We start from the raw sequence: 25,429 nt of genomic DNA, 5'->3' as shown, positions 1-25,429 counted from the left end.
TGAAGAAATACAAGAAACAAAGAAGATTTGGAGACGCATGCATATGCATATATCACATTATGAAAATTTATAGGTTTGATTTTTGTAACCGCCGTGACATTTTCCTGAAAACTATGATGAGGCATTTACCTTTAATCCATAACTGGGAACCTACATAGACTTTCAAGGAAAACTACTAGAATAATGAAACAAATTCGGAGACAGCTGCAATGTACACTTTTAAACCAAAAACTACGAAGAGAAGTGGACACAGCACATCTTGAAAACAGTTGAGCGAAAAATAAGGAAGCACTTTTTTTTCCCTGTGGGATAGGAATAGAGCAAGGCAGTTGTGAAATATCTGTGTAAAATTTGAAACACCTGTCCCTTAGCAACTCTAGAAATTGCCAAAGAAGACCTACAGTTAGATATGTACTAGTCTATCCCACAAAAACTCTTTGAGCTTTTCTACAATAGTGTTCTTACTCAAACATGCTTTTGGGAAGAAGTTAGTTAGTATCACTCCTTTTAAATTGCAGAATGCACAGTGAAATCGATCATCAAGGCTGAAATGCATAGTGCCTATGTCTATTCAAATTCTAGTTTCCACAACAGCTATTACAAAATGTTTTTTCACAAAACATAAGCAAGGAAACACATCACAGATCGTAACTGATTGGAAAATGGAAATATTAGGCCTTCAGTAAATAAATATGTAAAGCAAGCAGTTTTAAACTTGTAATAGGCAGCCCTAAGCTAGCTCTGTCCTTGAGGTGCCCCTCTTTGATCATTGTATTCTTCTAAATTTCTTATAGTTTGTAAAAATAAAGACATCTAACTCTTTACTATTTCCCAACTCGTCAAGTTGACAATCACCCTCTAATAATGTCTTAAATTTTTGTCTATAATATTAGTGCTACTTAATCATGTTAATGTTTATTGAAAATGAATGAACTTGTTTCAATTATATGGTCTCACACTCTCACCTATTGTTCAACCCAAAGAAAAAAAAAATATATATGCGCCTGTGAACACTCCTCCTGGTTCCGCCTTTGTTGATCTCTAACTTCGCAATAATGCATCTCATAAGTTAGGCAATTATAATTGAAGCCAGGATAGCGAAGAATTTCAGTTTTATCAAAATAAAAAATGTAACCCTATTTCTAGAAGGGGGGGTGTAGAGAACACTATTATGTTCATTAACTGTTATTGAAACCGCAAATAATCAACTGCTTATCTCAAATGTAAATATATCAATTGCTTGTCTGAAACATGCTTTACAGGAAGGAGAAAAGACACATGACAATGCATCAACACATTGCATAAGTATCCTACTGAACAATGGTAGCGTTCAACAAACTAATTAATATATATAACAGGAAACATAAGCCTATCTTTTATACATACATCTTAGTTCTGCGGCTTCTTCTTGATACAATAAATACGAACAAAATGAACACACTCAAACCACTAGGCACACCTTTCAAATCAAGGGAATAATTTCACCTCACTTTCCATTGAGCCTCTCTATAGCAGTGATAAGACCTTGCGTACCAAGCTTCCCGTCCCCATTAGCCACCATACCCGAAAACAACTGCTTGCACAATGCAGCACCCGGCAACACTACTACTTTCTCATCCTCACCTTCCTCCACAACATCCACTCCCATCCCCATATCCTTCACCATGTACTCAGCAAAACCACCAGGCCTGAAGTCCCTCTCAATCATCCTCTCCCCAAACAACTCCATTACTTTAGAACCCGCCGCGCCGCCCCTCACCGCCTCCATAAATCGCCTCACATCCAACCCGGCCCGCTCCGCAAACACCAACCCTTCACTCAATCCAAGCAAATTCGCCCCCACAATGATCTGGTTACCAATTTTACAACTCTGGCCGCACCCTGCTGGACCCATATAAGTAACCTTCCCCATAATCTCAAACAATGGCGCCAACCACTTCACCACCGAAGCATCCCCACCGGCGAGTATAGCAAGCTTGCCTTCCCTGGCGCCAATGTCACCGCCGGACACCGGCGCGTCGACGGACCAGCAGTCCTTGGCGCGTGCGGCGGCGAAAATCTCACGCGCGAGGGCGGGATGGCTGCTGGTCATGTCGACGGTGACGCAGTTGGGATTGAGGCCGGAAAGAAGGGCGTTTGGGCCGAGGACATTTGATCGGACATCGGACGGGTGGCCCACCATGGTGAAGACGACGTCGGCGCGTTGGGCTAGTTGAAACGGGGAGTCGGCGAGGTGGGCCCCCTGGGATTGTAGGGGAGCGGCTTTGGAAGGAGTGCGAGCGTAGACGGTGAGGGAGTAGCCGGCTGAGATAAGGCGGGAGGCCATGGCGGCACCCATGACGCCGATGCCAATCCAGCCTATGCGGGTTTGGGCAGGAGAGATGGGGTTTGGGTAAGGAGTCCCCATCACAGAGCTGACGCAGGAGAGGAAGCTCAGTCTGATGCTGAGTTTTGCTATGAGGAAAGACTCTACTTCTTGTTCAACGAGGTAGAATTTCTAGACCTTTTTTTTTTATATTTTTTTTTTATAAGAAAATACAAGGAACTTAGATTTAGATGAGCACAAACATATGCCGCAAAATTTGTTTTTAGGACATAACCTTCAAGCACATATGTCCTAAAAACTGCGAGGCAATTTTGTGGATGTCCTCAATGATTTGCTGTATTCTCCAAGGGGGGCTAATCTTTTTTGTGATTGCATCAATGATCAAGTTCCTTACTCCTTTCCTTGCTAGAATTTCTAGACTTTTTGTTTTTGTTTTTGTTTTTGTTTGGGTGGTTCTAATTGGACCTCCGAACTTAATATTTGGACTTCCATCTTTTTTCAATTATTAATAAATTTTGTCAACTAATATGAAAACACAAATAAGGATAAAGAGAGGAAAAAAAATATAAAAACAAATACTCTTCTTACCTCCCTTAGTAACATAACATTCAATTTTCTTTTGGACAATCGCATTAATATAACATTCAAACTTTTTTTAGAATTTCCTTATATAACTTTATAATTTACCTAAAATAATTAATTTCTATATATGGCCTTATCATTTAATACAAAAGTAAATCAAAACAATTTGATTTGGAAAATTTTGGTGTAGCTATTACTAAATTATTTGAGAACCAAAAGTGTTTTTTTTTTTCTTGAAAGGACCAAAAGTCTTTTTTACAGCCATCCATATTGCAAAAAATAAAAAATAAAAAATAAAAGCCTATAATATGAATTAAAAGAAAAATCTTTAAAATTGTCTAGTTGTTCGGCCTCTCCAAGAATCACTTTTTGATTCCGTCACTGAAAGTACAAAAAAAATGTAAGCAACTCCCCTCACAAAATTTTTCTTGGTTGAATTGATAAGAGATTAAAAAAAAACAACAAATTGTTGAAAATATAGATTTAATTGTTTAAGGGTGTTTTGGTAAAACTAAGGAGATGTACTTAGCTTTTGAAGTATTCAAAAAAGTGAATTTTTGGGGGGTTCTATTCAGACCTCTTAAATTGCTATCTAGACCTCTCCTAATTTTTGTAAAATTGTATTTCCTACTTTACCCCTTTTGAAAACATACTAGGAGAAGAGAACAACCATCTCTCTCAATTTTACTGAATTGCAGACATCATGAGTAAATCTCTTTCCACTTAACTACAAGCCAAAGAGATTAATCAACAAGTTTTATTCTTGTTCAACCTAAGCCCTGCATAACTGGTAATGCGTAGCTTCCATATACATTGAAACTTGTTCTCAAATCTAAGATTGAATTATGACCCAGCAGCTCAAGTAATTTGGCTGGGCTGATGTTTAGATGGAAGAAAAACATGAAAAATGGTTGGGCTGAGCTCCAAATTAAAGGAAAAAAAAATCTGTACTTCTAGAGCAAATCAATGTGTTGGGATGATTGTTTCTTTTATATACAAAAATATAATTACAAAAACAATAAGAGTTGAAGTTTTCTCTGACGTAATTATGCTCTGGGCAAACTCGATTGATCAAGTAATTATAAACTCATTACATCTTAAAATTTGCAAATCCCATGATGTATGTACAGATTGAATATTGGCCAGAATTCATGCTTTAGTAGAAGAACGAAAGATACTGTCATCAAGAGTAGTATGAGAGTGGGTGTGCCAATAACAAAACAAGAAGAGTTGAATTTTTTTTTTTTTTAATTCTGCAACCTTAGTTCCCTAGCCTTGAAATGAGTTTTCTTTGACGTCTTGCGCTCTGGGCACCAATGGGTCTTGGTGTAGTTCCTTAATTATAGAGTTATGTATCTACTGGGTCTTATAGTTTTGAATCCTTTGATGTCTTTGTTGGTCGCTTTGCTGCTGAAATAAAGTTTGGGTACTTCAATACGTTGCCAAAGGTGGAATCTTATTGTTCTTTCAGGTCTTGTGGCTGACAAATAAGGCATCAGCGTCAGCGTAGGTGAAGCAAAAGTAAAGGTTCAGAAATGGAGGTCTCTGCTAACAGATATATTCGATTGTTTTTCTTAATAGAGGGTAAAACGGAAAAATAATTTTTACAAAAATTAATAGAGGTCTAGATAGCAAATTTGGAGGTCTGACTAGAACCACCCTTAAAGGTTTAATAAGTATGTGTAGATACCTCTACTAGCAAGCTACTTTGCTACATCACCAAGCATAAGTAACACCCTCTTTGGGACACCCACAAGACATGGTGAGGACCAACCGCTACTTGCATCTTGTAGCCATATGTTCAAGCTACACTACGGTATCCGGAAGTCTCAAATCCGTTGCCGGGAAGCCACCTTTCCGGCCTTGCAAAGTTGCCCTCACAAACTAGGCTTTCTACACTAGAATAGTTATCTTTGCTTGTCCCACATCGAAAACCATGTAAAGGAAGAGCACTCCTTCACCTATAAAAGGAGACTCCTTCCCACTTACTCATCCACTCCATTACATCTCTTGTAATCTTGTTAGGCCGCAAGGCTCAACACACTAGTATAAGCTTTCAAGTGGACGTAGTCTCCCGCTAAGGCGGGAGGTGAACCACTATACATCTCGTGTCAATCTCTCTCTCTCTTTCACTTAAGCTAACTAGAGACCCCCTCGGTCACTAACGTTAACATTGGCGCCGTCTGTGGGAAGCCGACACACAAAGGCTTCGTCACTTACCATTGAGTTAAGTCATATTAACCGAGCTCAAAATAATTTCTTTCTTTGAGTTATATAATTGAAATTCTTAGCGGTAACTTGTGCCATTAGGGCCGGTCAACGCCCGGCAGAGTCGGTCAACGCCCGTCAACATTTGGTCAACGCCGAACAGGGCTTGGTCAACGCTGACCTACAAAAAAAAAACAAAATTATGCGCTAACTACTCTGGACACCCAGAAAACTTCTCTGGCCACCCAGCACCCATTGCCAGCACCGCCAGCGGCAAGTGCCAGCATCAGCACCACCACAGCACAGATTTCTCCTCAGCTGGGCGAGCTTCCTCCGCCGGCCTTCCACCTCCGCTGGACTATTCACCGCTGAGCAGCCTCCACCTGGTCTGGGCACCCATGGAAATCATCTGTTCACCATGGCCACCACCATTCCATCTTCGATCATCTTCTCAGCACCCAGCTCCGCTGCTCCGCCGAACTCAAAACCTCCGTTGAGCTTCGAGTTCCGCCGGCCTTCTTCCTCCGCTGACGAGTTTTCTCCGCCGGACTTCTCAGCTAGCCATCCACCTCCGCTGGACATCCTCCGCCGGACAACCTCCGCTGGACGTCCACTGCTGGACATCCTCCGCTAGCTTCCAGTGGACAACCTCAGCTGGCCATCCTCCGCTGGACATCCGCCGCTAGCTATCCACCTCCGCCAGACATCCTCCGCCGGACAACCTCCGCTGGATATCCTCCGTCGGACAACCTCCGCTGGACGTCCACTACTGGACATCCTCCGCTAACTTCCAGTGGACAACTTCAGCTAGCCATCCACCTCCGCTGGACATCCGCCGCTAGCCATCCACCTCCGCTGGACATCCGCCGCTAGCTATCCACCTCCGCTAGACATCCTCCGCCGGACAACCTCCGCTGGACGTCCACTGCTGGACATCCTCCGCTAGCTATCCACTTCCAGTGGACAACCTCAGCTAGCCATCCACCTCCGTTGGACATCTGCCGCTAGCTATCCACCTCCGCTGGACATCCTCCGCCGGACAACCTCCGTTGGACATCCACTGCTGGACATCCTCTGCTAGCCAACCTCCGCTGGCCATCCACCGCTGGGCAGCCTCCGCTGGCCATCCATCACTGGCCACCCTCCGCTGGACATCCTCCGTTGGCCAACCAAAGCGATGGAGCGTCATGCTTGGAACAACTCCAACATGATTTGCGTACTTACATCATGTCCAACTCCAACTCGCTCCAAATCGGCACAAGATAAGTCACTACATCTTATCTTTTACGCTCTTTCAATTTTGAGCTAATGCCATGCTAATACCATGCTTTTACTACTTCTAAGCATGCTTATAGAATATCACACTTGATATATCTTTACATGCTTCCATAACTTTTGAGCATGCCAAACAACATTTCGTAGATTGGGCAACACTTTCTAGATCTCACATACTAGATATGCCATGTTTCACATACCGATCTCAATGATCCTTTAGCATATCTACAAAAATGCAAAAATGATAGTAGCATCCACACTACAAGTACATGCTATATACATATGCCATGCTTCTATTTTAATTGCAACTCAATTAAATAAACATGGGACACTCGAACAAAATATTATTACTTGCTCTATGTGTTTATCATTTTTCATTCAACCGCCAAGCGGTAAGGCAACGCCTCATAATGACAATGACCGCTACGCGGCATTGCAGTCAAGTTTCTCCTCTGAGAAATAGCAAAGGGACTAGTTAACACAGCCCACGGCAGCCATTGATCCGGCAGTTAACCCCGATGCTTGGGTACCAAAGATTGGGCTCGCTACCCAACACCCTCTGCTCCGCGCAGCTCCCCTCATCAAACAATTTTCCGACCATCCGGAGGTCTATAGCCAGGAGTGGGGGACTCCTCGCAGGGCCTGGCAGGGGCCCACCCGAAAGGACAAAAGCGTTCGCTCCAACCAATTCTAGATGGACGACGCACTCGCACTAATTATGCTTGATATACGGCACAAAGCTACACTTTGGTATCAACCCGCAAGAACACCCTCCTTGATTGGGGACTTCGGGGACTTGTACATACAGCCCAGCATAATTAGCAACGGTCACGCTCATGCCTCAGGGCATCACCTCGAGCTACCCGTTAATGCGCCGCCGAGCTTTTTGCGCTCGTGCCTCAGCGGCACCGCCGAGCTTTCACGCTCTCGCCTCAGCGGCAACCGCCGAGCTTTTCCCGCTCATGCCTTCCCGGCACCCACGAGCTTTCCGCTCATGCCTTCCCGGCACCCACGAGCTTCCGCTCACGAGCTTTCCGCTCATGCCTTCCCGGCACCCACGAGCTTCCGCTCACGAGCTTCCTGCTCATGCCTTCCCGGCACCCCGAGCTTCCGCTCATGCCTTCCCGGCACCCACGAGCTTCCGCTCACGAGCTTCCCGCTCATGCCTTCCCGGCACCCCGAGCTTCCGCTCATTCCTTCCCGGCACCCACGAGCTTCCGCTCACGAGCTTTCCTCTCATGCCTTCCCGGCACCCACGAGCTTCCCGCTCATGCCTTCCCGGCACCCCGAGCTTCCGTTCATGCCTTCCCGGCACCCACGAGCTTCCCGCTCATGCCTTCCCGGCACCCACGAGCTTCCCGCTCATGCCTTCCCGGCACCCACGAGCTTCCGCTCACGAGCTTCCGCTCACGAGCTTTCCGCTCATGCCTTCCCGGCACCCACGAGCTTTCCGCTCATGCCTTCCCGGCACCCACGAGCTTCCCGCTCATGCCTTCCCGGCACCCCGAGCTTCCGCTCATGCCTTCCCGGCACCCACGAGCTTCCGCTCACGAGCTTCCCGCTCATGCCTCCCCGGCAACCCTTGAGCCTCCGCTCATGCCTCCCCGGCAACCCACGAGCTTCCGCTCATGCCTTCCCGGCAACCCACAAGCTTCCGCTCATGCCTTCCCGGCAACCCACGAGCTTCCGCTCATGCCTGCCCGGCAACCCTTGAGCTTCCCGCTCATGCCTTCCCGGCAACCCCGAGTTTCCCGCTCACGAGCTTTCCGCTCATGCCTTCCCGGCAATCCTCGAGCTTTACGCTCATGTCTACTCGACACACCACACGTTAATGGAACATTGAATTTTTCTACCATTTGTCGTTTACCGACCGCGACAAATCAAATTCTTTTCTCGTTCCATTAATACGAGCGAAAACCAAACAGACACAACCGTACGCGCGGTCATCGTTCATGAGTTACAAGCGCTTACCTTCGCACCGCTCATGCAACTTACATTTATCATATGCAATCCATACGCTCACACGACCATACGCGTTCTCGAGTTTGTACGTCATTATCGATCGTACTCGGCACCATTCGCGTATATGCATTAACACGTATCACGCACCCCATACGTTCATATATGCCAACGCATATCAATGCAACTCACATTTGTTGCCCAATGCAACGAGCATTCTACATATGCCTGTTTTTTGCCTTTGTTGTGCAGATTAAACGAGTCCCTTCTTGCTTACGGAGTTCGGGGACTTGTAGGGGCTCCGTACCGCCCGGTTACTTATGCTTGGTGACATCATGTGTATAACTCCCCAACCAAGAAGCTCCTCTTACTTGGGGACTTCGGGGACTTGTAGATACCTCTACTAGCAAGCTACTTTGCTACATCACCAAGCATAAGTAACACCCTCTTTGGGACACCCACAAGACATGGTGAGGACCAACCGCTACTTGCATCTTGTAGCCATATGTTCAAGCTACGCTACGGTATCCGGAAGTCTCAAATCCGTTGCCGGGAAGCCACCTTTCCGGCCTTGCAAAGTTGCCCTCACAAACTAGGCTTTCTACACTAGAATAGTTATCTTTGCTTGTCCCACATCGAAAACCATGTAAAGGAATAGCACTCCTTCACCTATAAAAGGAGACTCCTTCCCACTTACTCATCCACTCCATTACATCTCTTGTAATCTTGTTAGGCCGCAAGGCTCGACACACTAGTATAAGCTTTCAAGTGGACGTAGTCTCCCGCTAAGGCGGGAGGTGAACACTACTACAAATTTCCCCAAAGCACACTGATTTAAATTAGTCCCTATTGGGACAAAGCACACTGAAAAGAGTGGCTAATGGCATTAGCCACTATGCAGCCACTAATGAGTTATCAGTCCCCTCTATTGTAGGTGCCATTGGGGCAATAGGCACTGATAAAACATCAGTGGAATAACTTCACCCAAGGCAAGACAGAATCTAAATCCACACTGATATTAGTAGCTTTAGAATGCCACTCATATCAGTGGCAAAATTATGAGGTTGGATTAAAAAAAATAAGGTGCCAATTGGCACCTCTACATTCTGTACTGTACTTTATACAGTATTTTAAAATGCATCATACAATAAAAATACTAACTAAAAATTTACAAGTGCAAATATCAAAATATAAACAAAAAAATTATTCATCCCACAGCTGCAACTCTTCTTTGATACAGACAACCTGCACATTACACCAAGTAGTATGTTCTTATTCTAACAAAAAACATACTGCCATCTTAACATATAAGACTCACACTTCGCATATGGGCAGACCACCATTGAACAAAATCAATTATATTACCCAATACAGAAAATTTTAACAAGTTATATCTTATACATGAAACAAAATTGAAGAAGCTCCCCACAGTAAGTGCAGATTCTTATTATAATTAAAGATCAAAATTGAAAGCAGTGCCTCACTTTAATTTTCCACCTTCACAAGCAATATCAATTTGGCAGTGTTAATTATTACCTTGTTGTAGAGCCATTCAGTCCAAGAAGGCACTTTGCAGATAGGAGCTACAAGAATTAACCCAAGCACCCGTTCTTTATATTTCATCTGACAATTGGAAGTTATGAGATGATTTCAAAAGCAGAATATGAAAATATGCCAAACAGTAGCTGAATATCAGCAACTTACTGCAAACAGTGTAAGGATATAAGCACCAGCTGTCACACACAAGCACAGGACCTCTTTCAACCTGATTTTAAGAATATATAAAACTTAGGAATACTGCAAGTGAAAACTGTAGCAACATGTGATTTTTCAAGTTCTCACTTCTTCTATGGATTAAATGAGGGTGACTGATCAAGTCCTCCTAAACCCTGATGCAGAGTGCATGTCCTCACATTTGTCACACCCAAGAAAGCATAAACACTCTTAACATTGAAAAGGTTCTGACTAATAAAAAGTAAGACCTTCTCAAAAAATTTCAGATTAAGAAGCAAGATCAAATTCATTTCAAGTTAACCTGAATGCTAGCAAGAAAGCACAACACTCAACACTGAAAAAAAATTCAACCTTTCCACCACAATTGGATAAAACTAACATCAAAAGTTCAAAACCCATCACAACTACACCAAGTCTTCTATTCCAAACAAGTCAAACAGTCCTCTTAACTCAGCATATGCTCAGTTTCAATCAAACAAACACTCTACAACGCCACAACCACCCTCAAAAACTAAACAACCAGCATCACCAATAGCAATAAGAACAAGAACAAGAAACATACAATTAAGAGCAACATCTGGGTACGTTATCAAAGCAGGCTTTCCTTGATCCCCACAAACAAACACAGACACTGAACCTCTGCTTGTTTTCAGGACACATTCCTGCACCCAAAGCAAAAAAAAGTTACCCATTAACCAAACTACAGTAAAAACAAAAACCCAGCAAAGAAAAGCACAAGAACAGAGCAAAAAGAGGTACCGGCGCCAAGGATGCTCTTGATGTCTTCGGTTATGGTCTTGCCCCCCAACACAGCGAGCAAATAAGCAGCGATCACCTGCATATTTGTTTTCACGAGTTAAAAAACAGTTAATATCAATCAGAACCGAACAGGGAGAGAGAGACAAATCAAACGCCTTATACAGATACAGAGAGATAGAGAGAAAGAGAGAGTATTTGAGAGAGAGAGAGAGAGGCTGTGGATCTGCAAGTATGAGGAAGGGTGAGTTACCGCGAGCACCCCAAGCTCTAGGCTCAGGCTCCCCACTGCCCTGCCCCATCGAAGGCCTTTGAGACCTTGTAGATCCAAATCGTCGTCGTCGTCGTCGTCGGAGAACGTAACGACAGATCCGCCGGTCCACCTAACCCAACCTCGAATCACCAAAGCCTCGAGGTTGCTTTAGGCCCAAAAATAACATGACTTTTGAAACTCTGATCCAGAAAATCGAGCGTTTCTGGAGTGACGAGATCCAGAAAATTGACCGATTCTGGAGTAAAGAGAGAGACCGAAGAGAGAGACCAGAGAGAGAGACAGACCGAAGAGAGAAAGAGAGACAGAGAGAGGCAGAGAGCAGGCTAGGGTTTTTAGTCGAGCGAGAGAGAGACCGAAGAGAGATACCAGAGAGAGAGAGAGACAGAGAGAGGCAGAGAGCAGGCTAGGGTTTTTAGTCGAAGCAAAGTCAATATATACCAAAGAGGAGTGGTTTGCTGTCTCGACACCACACCATAAGAGTTCTGAAGAACTCAGCTCAAATATAGAAACCTGGAGCCCACTTTTATTAATTTTTTTTTTGTAAGAGCCCACTTATAGTATAATTATAATGCAGTTGGTACTGTTTCATTACACTATTCACCTCATTAGGCACCGATAACAGTGGAAGGAAAAAAAGTCTCACTGATTTTTTAAATCAGTGTGATACTGTTCTCTTAAGGACTGATGAGTTTTTAGTGGCTACAAAAGAGGTGCTATTGGGGAAATTTGTAGTAGTGGAACCACTATACATCTCGTGTCAATCTCTCTCTCTCTCTCTCTCTCTCTCACTTAAGCTAACTAGAGACCCCCTCGGTCACTAACGTTATAAACAGTATGAGAGGACCAAATATCAAATTTGGAGGTCCAACTAGAACCAACCTTTTTGTTTTTGTTTTTGTTTTTTAATCAAATTAAAATTCATTCCAACCACATCCACAGCAAAACATCAAGAAACTAAAATTACGCTTCTGCACTTGAAACAGGAGCGACTTAGTGATTCATCATTCATTAATGACAATTAAACTCGGCAACTGATTTATTCAAATTGACAAACAACTATGGCAGTAATCTGGACGTGTGACTAAAACAATGAAATGTTGCGTGGGTCATCCTAGATCATGTACATAAGATTGGGTCATTACTGAACCGCGCGGCTTTAAGTCGGGTAGGGGTTCGGTCCTATTGATAGCGGACCAGCTACCCAAATCTAAACACACGTTGGAATCCAAGACGACAACCTTAATGCAAAAGAGCAAGAACTTGTTTGAGATCTAAATATAGATCCAAAAATTCTGAATATTAACCAAAAAAAAAAAACAATAATGAAACCCTAACTTAGTCATAGTCGATCACTAGCAACATCTTTATGACTACTGTTATCCTCCTCGAGCCAACGATAACCACCATCATACATGGCGAGTATTCGTTCGAATCAAAACAAATATCTATACACGACGTCCATCCCCACTTACGACCCACCATGACCAACAACCACCCTATACCAATAGCTCTATGAAACCACTAGGTCGACAACAATGGATCGGAACCACCCAACCTCCACCCCCTTAGCCTTCCGTGCTCGACCCCCCATCCCTTCCCAGCCCAAACATCCCCAATCTTTAATTACTAATAACTCACACAGCAGCAGCAACCAGCACCGACGTTGTCTTTCATCATCGACTTGCCCTAGCTCTTTTCCAGAGGGCCACTTGCATAGACTAGATTGGCATTTCCAATTTGACTTTTTATGGTTCTTCTTTTCTCTCACCTACATCGATGTCACATGTCGTCTCTACGTCTCGGATCACAACATGTACTCTTTCTGGCTAATGTGATTGGTCCACATGCAAGTACTTGTTATTGATCAATCTCTTTAACATAATTTGTTATTTTCTTTACATTCCATAATTGAACTCAGCTGGAATTTTGCAATTCTATTGGTTGGAACCATCAATTGATCGACAATTGGCAATACCACATGGTATTCCAGAGTCATATAATACAAATATTTTGTAGTACTGCGTTACAATTGAAGACAAACTGAGAATATTATATATATTTTGTGAAATTCTTTTCAAAGTTTGATTCATTGTCTAACTACCAAAATGTTGCATGAATTTTATTGAGGTCTTGCCGAAATTTACAACATTTCCTAACATGATAAGAAAAAAATAATAAATATATATAAATAAGCATAAAGGTTAAGAAAAAGTGCAAGATTAGGGGAATAATTACTAGGTAATTATGGACCTAACAATGGACTCGAACCATGAGTCGGGCCAGACTTAACATTCAACTAATGAGCCGACATGAGCCCGGCACGATAATAAATGGGTTGGATGGAACACGACACAAAGCATGAATCAACCCGCTTAAAATGGGCTGGGCTGGGCTGAGCCAGGTCGGCCCTCTTGCTACCTCTACGTTAAAATGACCTTATAAAAAAAGGATCTCTTAGTGTATGGGCCTTCTAAATATTTGTAAGAGTTGAAAACATCATCTCAAAAGAGTTATTCATCATTTTTTCTAAGAGTTTAATTACACAAGATTAATCCATTTATTCCCTTCTCGATCGCGTGCATTCAACAAACTTCTCTTCTTCTTTTCCCTCATAGGCAAGCTGCTTCCGACAGGAATCAACGTCAAGCATGTTGTGGTCGATTCACTGTCAGTCTTCCTTCGATTTTTTTGCAATATCCTTATCATACCTATGGATGAAGCAGCCTCGACAATCTAATCCTTTTTTTTTGGGAATAAAATAACTTACTTTCTCTCTTTGTATTTGTTTCACAACCTTCACAATTTTATTTAAATAATAATAAATAAATTTCTTAATCACTTAAAAGGCTACCAAGCCTAGGGTGGTAGACTAGCCAAACAAATAATTTTGGTTCTCGAGAAAAAGATAAATCTCTGACAAAAGAGAACACCGACCATATTTAATTTTAAAACGTGAATTTAAGACAATACCATACAAGTAGATTTAACATCAAAACCCATTATTTTTTACCAACTCATTGTATTTTACCAAAACCGCTTGTTTTAAAATCCTCTGTACTCTCTCACCGATAAAATAATCCTCTCTACAGCCTATATCAATAACCTAAAGATTGGTCAATTCGTATTAGCACAAATGTTTTGTCTTCCCTAATTCTTTATTTACTAGAAACCATAGAGTCTATATACAGGGATTGATGAAACCTTATGAGAGGTCCATAAGCGATGATGCACGCAAAGACGACGGGAGTACTGAAAAGCTTGAAATGGATCTAAATAATCATCGAATCAATGATTTACCAGAGGTATAGTTATTAGATATCATTCACTTATCCATCAGCATTAGACAATAATTTCTCATTTAGTTATGGACAACATCATTTCACAATAATAATTTATTCATAGAAGAAAGTTTTTAAACATACATTTTCTATTACAATTTTTTGTGTATTAGTTTGTTATGATTATATAAAGTAATGCATAACTGGTCATGCTTGATTAAAATCATATCAATTGTGGCTCGAGTATGGGACATTGGTTCTCTTCAGATATGGTTGTTGAAACTATTTAGAATTTAAGCTCTTATGACAATCAGTGTGCTTGCGGCGATAGAAATTCTAAGCACTATATATACTGCTTTTAACCAAAGAAACAAAAAAGTAAATAGTGCTTATTTAGGCTACGGTTATGGACTTTACTCGATTCAATGGTACTTTTATCCTTGCTGATTGTAGTTACTTTGTGGTGTTTATGAACCAAATTATATGCAATTTTACAAATCTCTCTTACACCACAAAGCTCTATTTATATGCTCTTACACCACACAAATCTCTCTCACTTTGTGGCTCCTAGATAATGCTATAACATGCTCTTGTGCTTAGAAAGAGCTGTATTATTTACTACACAAATTATCTAAGAGCTGTTACATGCTCTTGGGTTGTACATCTCTGACACATCTTTGTATGTTCTGTGTTATTTCTCCCTATCAAAGTGTATCGTGTGTAAAAGATATTTTATGTGTTTGTTGATAGACAACAAGCTAGTGGTATAAGAGTTGAAGAGATCTTATGGATGTGAGAAATTTTATTGTGCTTGTGATTGATATTTTTGTATTTATCCAATGGTTGTTGAGGTCTGTTGTTGCAAGGTTGTGAAAAAGAAATTCTGCTGGAAGAAAGGAAGATGAGAACAGAATTAGAAGAATGAAAGATAAAAAAAAGAGTTAGAGAAGAGGAAAAAAAAAAGTTGAAAAGTATGAGAAAAAAAAAAGTCAGCGAGAAAGGGAGAAAGGAAATATGGAAAGGTAAAATCAATGGGAAGAAAGAAAAAATAAAGAGAAAGAAAGTAGGACGATGTGGCTCCAACATGGAGGTTGAGAAAGTTCACTCTGACATGGAAGAAAGAGAGAAAGAATATATGAAAGGTAAAAACAAAAAATAAAGAGAAAGAAAGTAGGACAGCGTGGCTCCAACATGGAGGTTGAGAAAGTTCAATGTGACATGGAAGAAAGAGAGAAAGAATATATGAAAGGTAAAAACAATGGGAAGTGAGCAGTGAGCAGTCATGAGGAGTTAAGTTTAATAATAGTTGGCATTTGACAGTTTTCATCTTCTTCTTTTTTTTTTCTTTTTTTTTCCTACTTGAAAACATAGTTATTTGAAATTCACTACAAATAGGGTTGGGAATAAAAGGGTTTTCGGTGCCTGTCCGGCGGCGCCCTCTCATTGACGACGGCTTTCAGCCTCGTCGGAGTATGATGGGTGTGGCCGGACGGGATGGTGTTTGGTTGGCGGAAGATGGTGGTCGGGTTTTATGGTTGCAGTATTTGGTTTTCTCTTTCTCTCAAACAGATTCAATGGTGGAGCGGGGCTGCGGTGCAGATGCGCGGGGGCTCGACGCCGTTGAGGGACGGCGTTGTCAACCTGAGTTCCAAGACTTGGAGTAGACCACAAAGTCGTCTGTTGCTCGGTGGTGGGCTGTAATGAGATTGTTAGAGTAGCGTGCATTGGTGTTCTTGTTGGGCATACAAGGAGTTGGAGTATCTAACCAGGTTTGGAGAGGGATTTCGGCAAAGCTAGTTGTCGGAGTACCACAGTATGGCGGCAGGAGAAATCAGGGGAGGAACGGATTGGCAGGGTGGCATGATGGTGTACGATCTTTAGGACTGTGGTGGTGTTGTTTGACACCAAAGTTGGTCTCTATTGGGGTTAGATCTAGGCATGCTGGCTATGGGAAGGCATTGTGGTTTTTCTCTCAAGGTTGGGACTGGTGGTGGCTCTATCTTTGGGTTAGATACTGGAGACTTGGATTCGAGATAGCCAACCTTGCAAGTTTCCGACTTCATATGGCGGTTTCCGGGAAGCTGGAGTTGACTCTGAGGGACAGGAAAACGGTTCGCGGCAGTCTATTACTTTTCTTTATTAGGTTTTTAACGTTTGGTTTTTGGTTAGGTCTAATAAGTCCTTCCTCATTTGAGCGAGGGTTTGTTTGTCTTGGTTTCATGGTTGTGCCATTGTTATGGTGTCATATCCAGGGACTAGTTGTTTTAATGTCGATGTTTTCTTGTTGTCAATGTAATGGGGAGATGGCCCTACTCATATACTGGCGGTTTTGGTATATGGAGTTGGACGGGAATAGTCTCTTCTTGAGGTTGGCTATAAGGATGTATCGGGACTCCTGGGATAGGTTGATTGTCTGTAGTCCGGAAGAAAGGGTGATTGTGGTTAGAGTTGAGCCCCTATCGGCTCATGGTATCTGTAACCGCTGGTTTTACATTAGGGGTATGAGTAGATCCTCTTCTCTATTTGGAGTAGTTGAGATTTTATGGAGTCATCCCCATCGTTGTAATCTCTTGGATTAATGAATTTTCTTTTCTTCTAAAAAAAAAAGAAATTCACTACCAATATACTGCATCTAGTGATATTCTAAATATATTCTATAGTTTTTTTTAATATTTTTTTTTAATTACAAGTTTGTTTTCTTTTCATACCAAATCCGCAGATTTATACAGCAGAAGTGAGAGAGCTTCATGCAACTACTGCAAGATTGGTACCGTCAAGATAATGGACTATCGAGTTGACGGTGTTCTGATGAGTGATGACACTTCTCTGTCATCTCTGAAGCCATTTTTGATAGGGAACTGTAATAAGAAACGAACAAAGCAAAAAAAAAAAAAAAAAAAAGGTTAGGCTTGGAGTCTCTCACTCTTATTTGAAATCCACGTACTTCAAATATATTGCATCTAGTAATGTTCTAAATATGTTTAATATATTATTTTGTACTCTATTTTGTTAATTACAAAATTTCTTTTCATACCAAATCTGCAGATTTATACAGCAGAATTGACAGACCTTTGTTTAGCTGCTGCAAGATTGGTACCGTTAAGATAACGGATTATCGAGTTGACGGTGTTCCGGTGACAATTCTCTATCATCTTTGAAGCCATTTCTGATAGGGGATTGTAATAAGAAACGAACAAAGCAAAATGAAAGGTTAGGCTTGGAGGAGAATCTCTCACTCACTAATATGAAATATTGAAATTGCTTGGATATTGAAATATTTAAAAAAAAAAAAAAATTGCTTGGATATGATATGCTTTAAGGAAAGCATGAATTTATAGGACTAGTATGGGAGAAGAAAATATCATCCTCAGTTAAATATCACTGGCAGTCATCTCTTACTTTCTTATGCAATTATAAGAGGGGAAATTATCAGAAATCTGCCCATCGTTTTGTTGTTGGAAATATAAATTTTATTTTCATACGAATTATTGTAAAGTAATTGTCGTTAACTTCAACTTTTACGTTATTACATTTACAGTGCGGATAATGCTAAACGAATCCTTGAAAAAGTGAGCCTCATTCAAACCAGAAGCCCACTGTTTCCTCAAACGTTCAAAACCAAAACCTACGGAGCCGTTGTTTTCTATCAAAACAGCCTTTCTAGAACTCTCTTCTTGTTCTATAAAAGGCGTTCATCCCCAGTTTTCTAATCACTGATATATCTAGGTTCTGATAGAGAGAAATGGTGAAGGTTTGTGAGTCCTCCCAAGGCCATGATGACGAGGAAGAAGATGACTATAGGTCTGCAGAGCCTGGCTGTGGTTAAACCACTCATCGGATCAGTGATTTACCAGAGAGGTACACTCTTTGTCTCTGAGTTAATTAATTACTTTGATCAAACTATAGTCTGTTTCTTTTGTGTGTGATTTATTATGTCTCTTTCAGGGTCTTCACACCAAGTAGAGGGGTTTAAAGAGGAGCAAGAGGCCGCCCCAAATCCTCTCTACAATCGAGCTGAAAAGGCCGATTGCAGTTACTACCTGAATGCCTCCATACATGTTAGTGTTTGTCTCTCAGTTTTTCTTCATGTTCCTCCAATGTGGTTTCTGTTTTTATCTGATTTTGTATCATTGTTTCTTGATCAGTGTCAATGTGTGGCAAGATTTTTGCAAGACTGTGAAGAAATGTCAGCACAACATAGTGTGGTTCAGGCTCAGGATTAAATGCCATGGCTAGTGGATTGGATTGTGCCCCTCTTGATGTTGAAGGATACAATTGATCTTCGAGAGAAAGAGGAAAGGCTATGGTGTAGAAATTGGATTAGTGATTTACCAGTACGTACTCTTGCAACTGAGGTTCCATATATATGTAATTTGTAATTCAGAGAATTATAGATCAGTGAGAAGTATATATATATCTAACCAATTGTAATGAATTTTGTTAATGAGTTTGTTGTCTTTCTGTAGTTGTATAGATTATTCATGTTAATGGGTGTGGGTTAATCATAACCTACTCATGAAAAATATCATGTTATCATAGACACTCTTTGTACATTTTACTTGGAGCAAACAGATGCTTAATTATGTGCTTCAGTGCTTGGCTACAACTTTGATGCCTTTTGAACTGAGCTCATTGCAATGATAGATCTGCTCATAGATTTTCAATGACTAGTTCGTCGCGAATGATTGAGTCTTTGTTCTCAGAAAAATCAAATTCAGTTTAGAGCTGATCTCAGAACCACAATGTCCATCAAAAAAGACCAGGATATTACCGTAACAAGAGTTGGAGGTATTAACTTGATTCCAGATGTTCCAACCTACTTCTGAATTCAAAATGTAAATAGAAAATGAACCTTCTGAATATGATGTTTATTGATCTCTGTATGAAACAGAAGGAAAAAACAACATAATCCTTTCTTGTTGCTTCTTTTGCTCGCTTGAACGAGCCATGTATACAAAAGTTACAGGCAGACCAGTAATTGAAATAATGGGAACATTTTTGTGAATTTCAAATCCCTCTTGAACCTTAAATTAAGCTATATCCGCAAATTTGGATTTTTCAAAAGCAAAAGCAGTTTTTCCATCTGAATGTGATTTATATAAGTCTATATAGGCCTGTTTGGAATTGTTTGTGGAAGAACCACAAGTGTTTTTGGATTAATAAAGAAAATTAGTTATAAATATAAAAAAAAATAACAAAAAAATATAGAATGCTTCTTGGATCGTTTTGAAAATAATTGTCAAATGGGTGCGGCTATTGCCACCCTATCATATACTTGTTTACCCTACTTGCTCATTTTAATTTCAATTATTTAATTTACTTATTTAACCCATTTCTCTTTCTAGAAATATCTTTATATGACATATCCAATTAAAAAAGAATTTTTTTAACGAAAATCTCTCATTTAATTTATCCCAATAACAAAACTAAAATATATTAAAGTTTTCTAATAAAATCATAATTTGATTTACTTCCATTTTTTTCTTTCAATTTCAATGTTTGTCTATTTCAATCTATATAAAAAGATTAGTAAGTTAACAACTATGAGCAATGAAGAAAATATTGATTTTTTTTTTTCATGTTTTACTTTTTTTACTTTCAGTGTTCATAAAGAATATTACAAAGATTTTGATGAAGTTAACACTAATGGTTTTGTGAATTAAATAACGAATTAACCATGAGAAGAGAACAAAAAAACAAAAAAAGTAATAAATTCAAATTTGAGTGGAGAAAAAAAAAATTAATGTTATCCAATGAGAAATTAACTGATTATGTATTTAGTTTTCTTTAGAAATTTAGATTTTGGAAAATTAGTGTACTTATTAGTCATCTTACATTTGGGTAATATAGTCTTTCAATAATTCAAATATTTGTAGGGTGAACTAAGAAAATAGTAGGGTAGCAATAGCCGCACTCTTATCAAATACTACCTCGTTCAAAAGCTCATTCGTCAAATTTGAAAAGTACTTTTAAAGTCTTTTAAAAACAGTCTCAAACAGGTCATAATATAATTTGTATAAATTTTATTTCGAACAATCGAAGCTATAATTTTCCAAATGCCAACGGTGCAGGCATACGACCTCTAGAGTGGTTCTAAATCTCATCTAGTGTGATATCTAAATTTTGACTTCAAGAATCTTTCAAATGTCTTCTAGCAGTCTTAGGGGCTTGACTTCTAGACCAAATGAGGTTTACCCCTGATGACACTTAAACCTGATTTGTGCCAAAATGCCTAGCCATACCTTCACCAGAGCACATAATTCTTGAGGGAAATTGATGTCATATGAAACAGAGTAAAGGCATTTTTGTGTATTTTCAACATGTTTAGAATGGTTACATCCCTTTCATATGACTTCTAGACCAAATGGGGTTTTCCCCTGATGACACTTGCACCTGATTTGTACCAAAATGCCTAGCTATACCTTCAGCAGAGCACATAATTCTTGAGGGGAATTGATGTCATATGAAACAGAGTAAAGGCATTTTTGTGTATTCTCAACATGTTTAGAATGGTTACATCCCTTGCATTTTGAATCATGACTTACAAACACAAAAAAGAAAAGAAAGGGGTTCACAATCGAATGATGCCACTTAAAGATCCATGCATGGATCTATTATTTTCCACATGATCAAAAAGGTCAAGTGCAGGTACGGTTACTGAGGAAAGAACCATCTGTCGAGAATCAACGATAGAGGCTTTCAGATCTGAGGTTCTCAGCAATCTCAGTCTCCCAACGGTCTCCATTCTCGAGCAGCTTTTCTTTGTCATAAAGAAGCTCCTGCAATAAGGGCAGATAAAGAAATCGCTGGATCAGATGACAGCTAAATTTACTTAAAAGAGAGTAAAAGCAAGGATTAGTTTAATTAAATAAAGAAAGGATCTTCCTTAACCTCATGAGTCTCTGTTGAAAATTCAAAGTTTGGTCCTTCTACAATAGCATCTACTGGACATGCCTCTTGACAGAACCCACAGTAGATGCACTTTGTCATGTCAATGTCATACCTGAAAAATCAAATGAATGTGAATAAGGTAATGAACTGGGAGATGAACAGAGGGTTGAAAGAAAGAAGTCAGAATGGATCCTTCACCTAGTAGTCCTACGGCTACCATCTTCTCGTTCCTCAGCCTCAATTGTAATTGCCTGTGCTGGGCAAATCTGGTGAACAACAATTGCCTTGTGAGTTAAAATGCTATATTCATCCTTTTTAAAATAAACATGAAGCAAGCGCATCGAGGATGCACAAAGTGAAATGATTTATCACATTCTAGGTGAGAGTCGGTTACATCCAAAGCAAAGAACTAGGGTAGATATATAATATCAGTCTGAAAGGAGATAATACAATACATTATGTGGACCTATACTGTGTGTGCATATTATCAGACTGAGAACAGAATAATATGATATATATTAGGGGCATATCAACTATGTGGGGCATCAACCTTTCTCCCAATTGGGCAAGTAACTGAACATTAATGAAGCCAGATGCAAAACTAGAGTACACACAATAATGTAGTTTTCCTGAATATGACCAAAATTATCTGGTTTCTAAGTTAAGCATTGGCCACAATGACAAAGCAGGCACCATCCATTGGCAGCTCAGGGAATAATCTGAGGCCATATACACTAGAGGAACAACAGGATTATGAATGTGTATCATAATCAAGCTTCACAGGCAAGGAATTTGCCCCGTCATATAATGGTGAGTTTAGCTTCTTAGTTCATATTTTAAAGCTAGAATAGCCACACAAGTGTTTCAACTCTTACAGCTTCACAAAGTTTGCAGGCAATGCAACGCTCTTCTCCTGTAGGATAACGCCGTAGGGCATGTTCACCACGAAAACGAGGACTCAAAGGACCCTTCTCGAATGGATAATTGATCTACAAAACAAAAGATGGCTGCCATAAGTCCCCAGCATAAGGAAAAAATAATACCGGTAGCCGATGGAGAAAATACTTACAGTAACTTTTTGCTCAAAAAAGTACTTGAGCGTCAGCATCAGACCTCGAACCATTTCAGTAAGAAATAGTGTGTTGATGCTTCTCTCAAAAACTGCAGTTATTACAAAAAAAAAAAAAAAAAATTGAGCGTATATACTTCACATAGCCTGGTAAACTAACACCACATTGAGAGCTAAAATAATGGTTTCCAATCTTCTCTTTTATAAGAGAATAAGGATTACCAGCACTCCAGTCCTTGGACATCTCCTTTGCCAATTGCTCTCTTTCCTCATCCTCTGCAGTTGGCATAAACAAAAATGAACTATTATGAAGTAGTTTAATTACTCTATAAAGCTCCTAAACTAACCAGATAATGTTGAAGATATCTATTTGTTTTATCTTATTTCTTAATTACACCAACACCAATGCACAGAATAGCAACCTAGTTTAGTTGAGTAGCAATGTGAGCTGGATCGCATTCCATAGAAGTGGGATCCCTGCAGTGCTTTCCCTGGTACAGCCTAAACAAAAACCAAAAAGTTGACTTGTCAAATGAAATCCTAAACATCCAATAGCTACAAAGAATATGTAATGTCTGCAGGATAAAAAAAAGGTTCTAAGAAATTAGCAGAAGAATAACAACTAAAATTATTGAGGAAAAAATCTTGTGACCTTCAAACATACTTGTATGAAAATATAATTTCAAAAATTTAAGAAATTAGTAATTATAACAATAGTAGTAGTAGTAGTTTAGATTCCATATAAGAAACTCGGTTTTCCAGCATCATGTTTCCCAATCACGACATACTAACATTGTATCAACAATAAATTTAAGTTAATCAGCAACTTGTTTGAACAATTTTCACAATTGATTTGAATTCTCTCTTAGTTCTAATATGTATTCAAGCTTTCAAGTCCCGTTTTCTTTTTGATTAAAAAGGAGAGAACTATGAGAAAGAGACGAGATATTGAATGAGAGAAAGAATACATAGTCATGTCTTCAAAATAAAAACTAAAATCTAGAGACTTTTTTTTTTGACATAGAAACAGTTTAAATTGGCTTAAAGTGTACATCTTTAATGCCATATTTTCTCACTTCTTTTCTGCCCTATCTTCTAATCTCCATCTCCCCCCTTTTGAAACAAAAATTAAAATAAATAAATAAATAAATAAAAAAGGAAAAATAAAAACCAACAAAAAAGGCAAACATTACAAACATGCCTGAAGTAAATGGAGTGATTTAGAAGAGTTGAGTGGCGTGGTTTATGCTACTTCTGGGGTTCATTTCTGAAATTTTTTGTACTTTTGACATCCATTAATTATTTTTAAACAGTTCGCTTAACAATTTAATAGATTAAACTGATTGATTTAGATGAATCTTTGAGACATGAACTACTAAATAAGATTTATTGAGGGTTACTCACTATCTCTAAACTGACAATCAATATATAGTTCTTCTTTTTCAAGAAAACCAAAAGATTCTAATATCAGGAATTGTATCTCACTGTTACCCAAATAATAGATACGCCAAAAATAATATAGTGACACGAGGCAATATTTAGATTTTATGTCTTTTATGTCTCAAAAGATTTTATGTCTTTTGGACCGACACAATGATCAGTTCATTGTTATGGACACGGAAGAAAACTTGGAAATTACTGATGCCTTGAGTATTTTCAATCAATCTAATGAATGTTAGCTGACAGCTAAACAAATTGTTAAAGAATTCTGGGAACACCTACAGCATGTCTGTTTCACAGCCCTTTCTATGTTTGGACTTTGGAGAGTACAAAATCAGTTATTTTATTTAGTTTTTATATAAATTTCTAAAACCCAAAATGAAGGTTTTCTGATGAGAAAAGAACAGAGGGGATTTTCAAACCCAATCTATACTTTTGACACTATAATAAATCACAAAGATGAAACTAAACATTAAATTTCATTCATGTCCTAATTGCTTTATATAATAAAAAATGACATGTTACTACAAAAGATGAAAGTAGAGCACAGGGGAGAAGGAGTCTCTAACGGAGCAGACTTGTAAATACAATAGAACAAAATAACTAAGCAACTACTCGTTTCACTGTTATGATATAAAGAAAATGAAAGCAACATGATAGTAGCCTCCCACATCGATTCCCACTTCTCCAAATTTTGGAACGGAACCCTTGAATAGAGCTGTTAAAACTTACAAGGAATAGAGGTCCATACATCCTGGAACTCCACTGCTCAATATAAGGCGCAGCCTAAATCCCAATAATCCAGAATATGAACTCTCCTACACTCCTTATATCAGCACGACAATCATCCTAGTACTTCCTATCCGTTCCATATCTCATTAGTATACTGATTAGATTATTAAGTCCTAGTTCTGGCGCATCACATGCTTTGTTCATAGATCAATTCATCACACACAATGAAACACCCAGGTATTTCCATTCACTCTAAATCCATTCCAGCCTTTTCTATAATGAATTGGTAAACAATGACCGCATAGTGGACTCTAGCCCTAAAGCAATAACCGGGGATCATATATGAGCTAACGAATAAAAATCAGACTTTTGAATCTAGATTCAGTAAAAATAGCTCAGCTCTGCTCAAAGAAATCAATTAACAGTAGCATAGTCCTGATCCAAGAAATTTCAAAACCTAAATAAAAACTTCGATAGGGGGCCAGAAATGAGTATCAAAATTGACGGAGAGAATTAGGGCAGAGAGAGAAGAACATACGAGCTGAAGCTGTCTGGCACGAAGAGCGTGAAGGGATTTCCGAGCTAGAAAGGCAGCCATTGCCGACGATGGCTGAGTCTGCAAAACTAGGCTTCCTTCGATTTGGGGAATCGAGTGTACTGCAAATTGTTTCGTCTTCTGGAAATAAATCAAAAATATGCCCTGAAAGATGACACGTCAGCTAATTTCTACGAGTATTCCATACACTGCCATTTTATTAAAATTTAAAAACAAAAAAAATCATGGATAATAAGTTTTTTTTCACCATTATGATTTACAGGAGAGGCTTTAATGAGGAATTCTAAAATGAATATTTTCTAATTAACGGTTGTGAGACTCCGATTACATTTTGATAAATCAACCGTTA

The 25,429-nt window shown here is 39.6% G+C and overlaps 2 protein-coding genes and 1 long non-coding RNA gene across 3 annotated transcripts; all 3 read right to left on the bottom strand.

Annotated features, from left to right (window-relative positions):
• Positions 1-1,201: 1,201 nt before the first annotated feature.
• LOC133746265 (probable 3-hydroxyisobutyrate dehydrogenase-like 2, mitochondrial) lies at positions 1,202-2,562 on the bottom strand. Its single transcript, XM_062174439.1, has one exon. It carries the CDS (start codon positions 2,405-2,407, stop codon positions 1,487-1,489), a length of 921 nt encoding a protein of 306 aa, XP_062030423.1. The 5' UTR covers positions 2,408-2,562; the 3' UTR covers positions 1,202-1,486.
• A 7,233-nt stretch (positions 2,563-9,795) lies between these two features.
• LOC133742159 (uncharacterized) lies at positions 9,796-10,912 on the bottom strand. The gene is made up of 4 exons (XR_009862382.1): positions 10,844-10,912; positions 10,647-10,746; positions 10,055-10,115; positions 9,796-9,973 (listed from the first exon to the last, which is right to left on the bottom strand). It is a non-coding gene; the product is annotated as an uncharacterized LOC133742159 (long non-coding RNA).
• A 9,939-nt stretch (positions 10,913-20,851) lies between these two features.
• LOC133743699 (NADH dehydrogenase [ubiquinone] iron-sulfur protein 8-B, mitochondrial-like) lies at positions 20,852-25,222 on the bottom strand. Its single transcript, XM_062171730.1, has 8 exons — positions 25,063-25,222; positions 22,775-22,853; positions 22,575-22,628; positions 22,353-22,444; positions 22,159-22,272; positions 21,482-21,549; positions 21,284-21,395; positions 20,852-21,171 (listed from the first exon to the last, which is right to left on the bottom strand). The coding sequence occupies exons 1-8, from the start codon at positions 25,120-25,122 to the stop codon at positions 21,076-21,078; spliced, it is 675 nt and encodes a 224-aa protein (XP_062027714.1). The 5' UTR covers positions 25,123-25,222; the 3' UTR covers positions 20,852-21,075.
• Between the last annotated feature and the right edge of the window lie 207 nt (positions 25,223-25,429).

This window comes from Rosa rugosa, chromosome 4, assembly GCF_958449725.1.
Source record: "Rosa rugosa chromosome 4, drRosRugo1.1, whole genome shotgun sequence".
NCBI lineage: Eukaryota > Viridiplantae > Streptophyta > Magnoliopsida > Rosales > Rosaceae > Rosa > Rosa rugosa.
The sequence above is the reverse complement of the archived record's forward strand: the minus strand, read 5'-3'. Positions and strand labels throughout refer to the sequence as shown.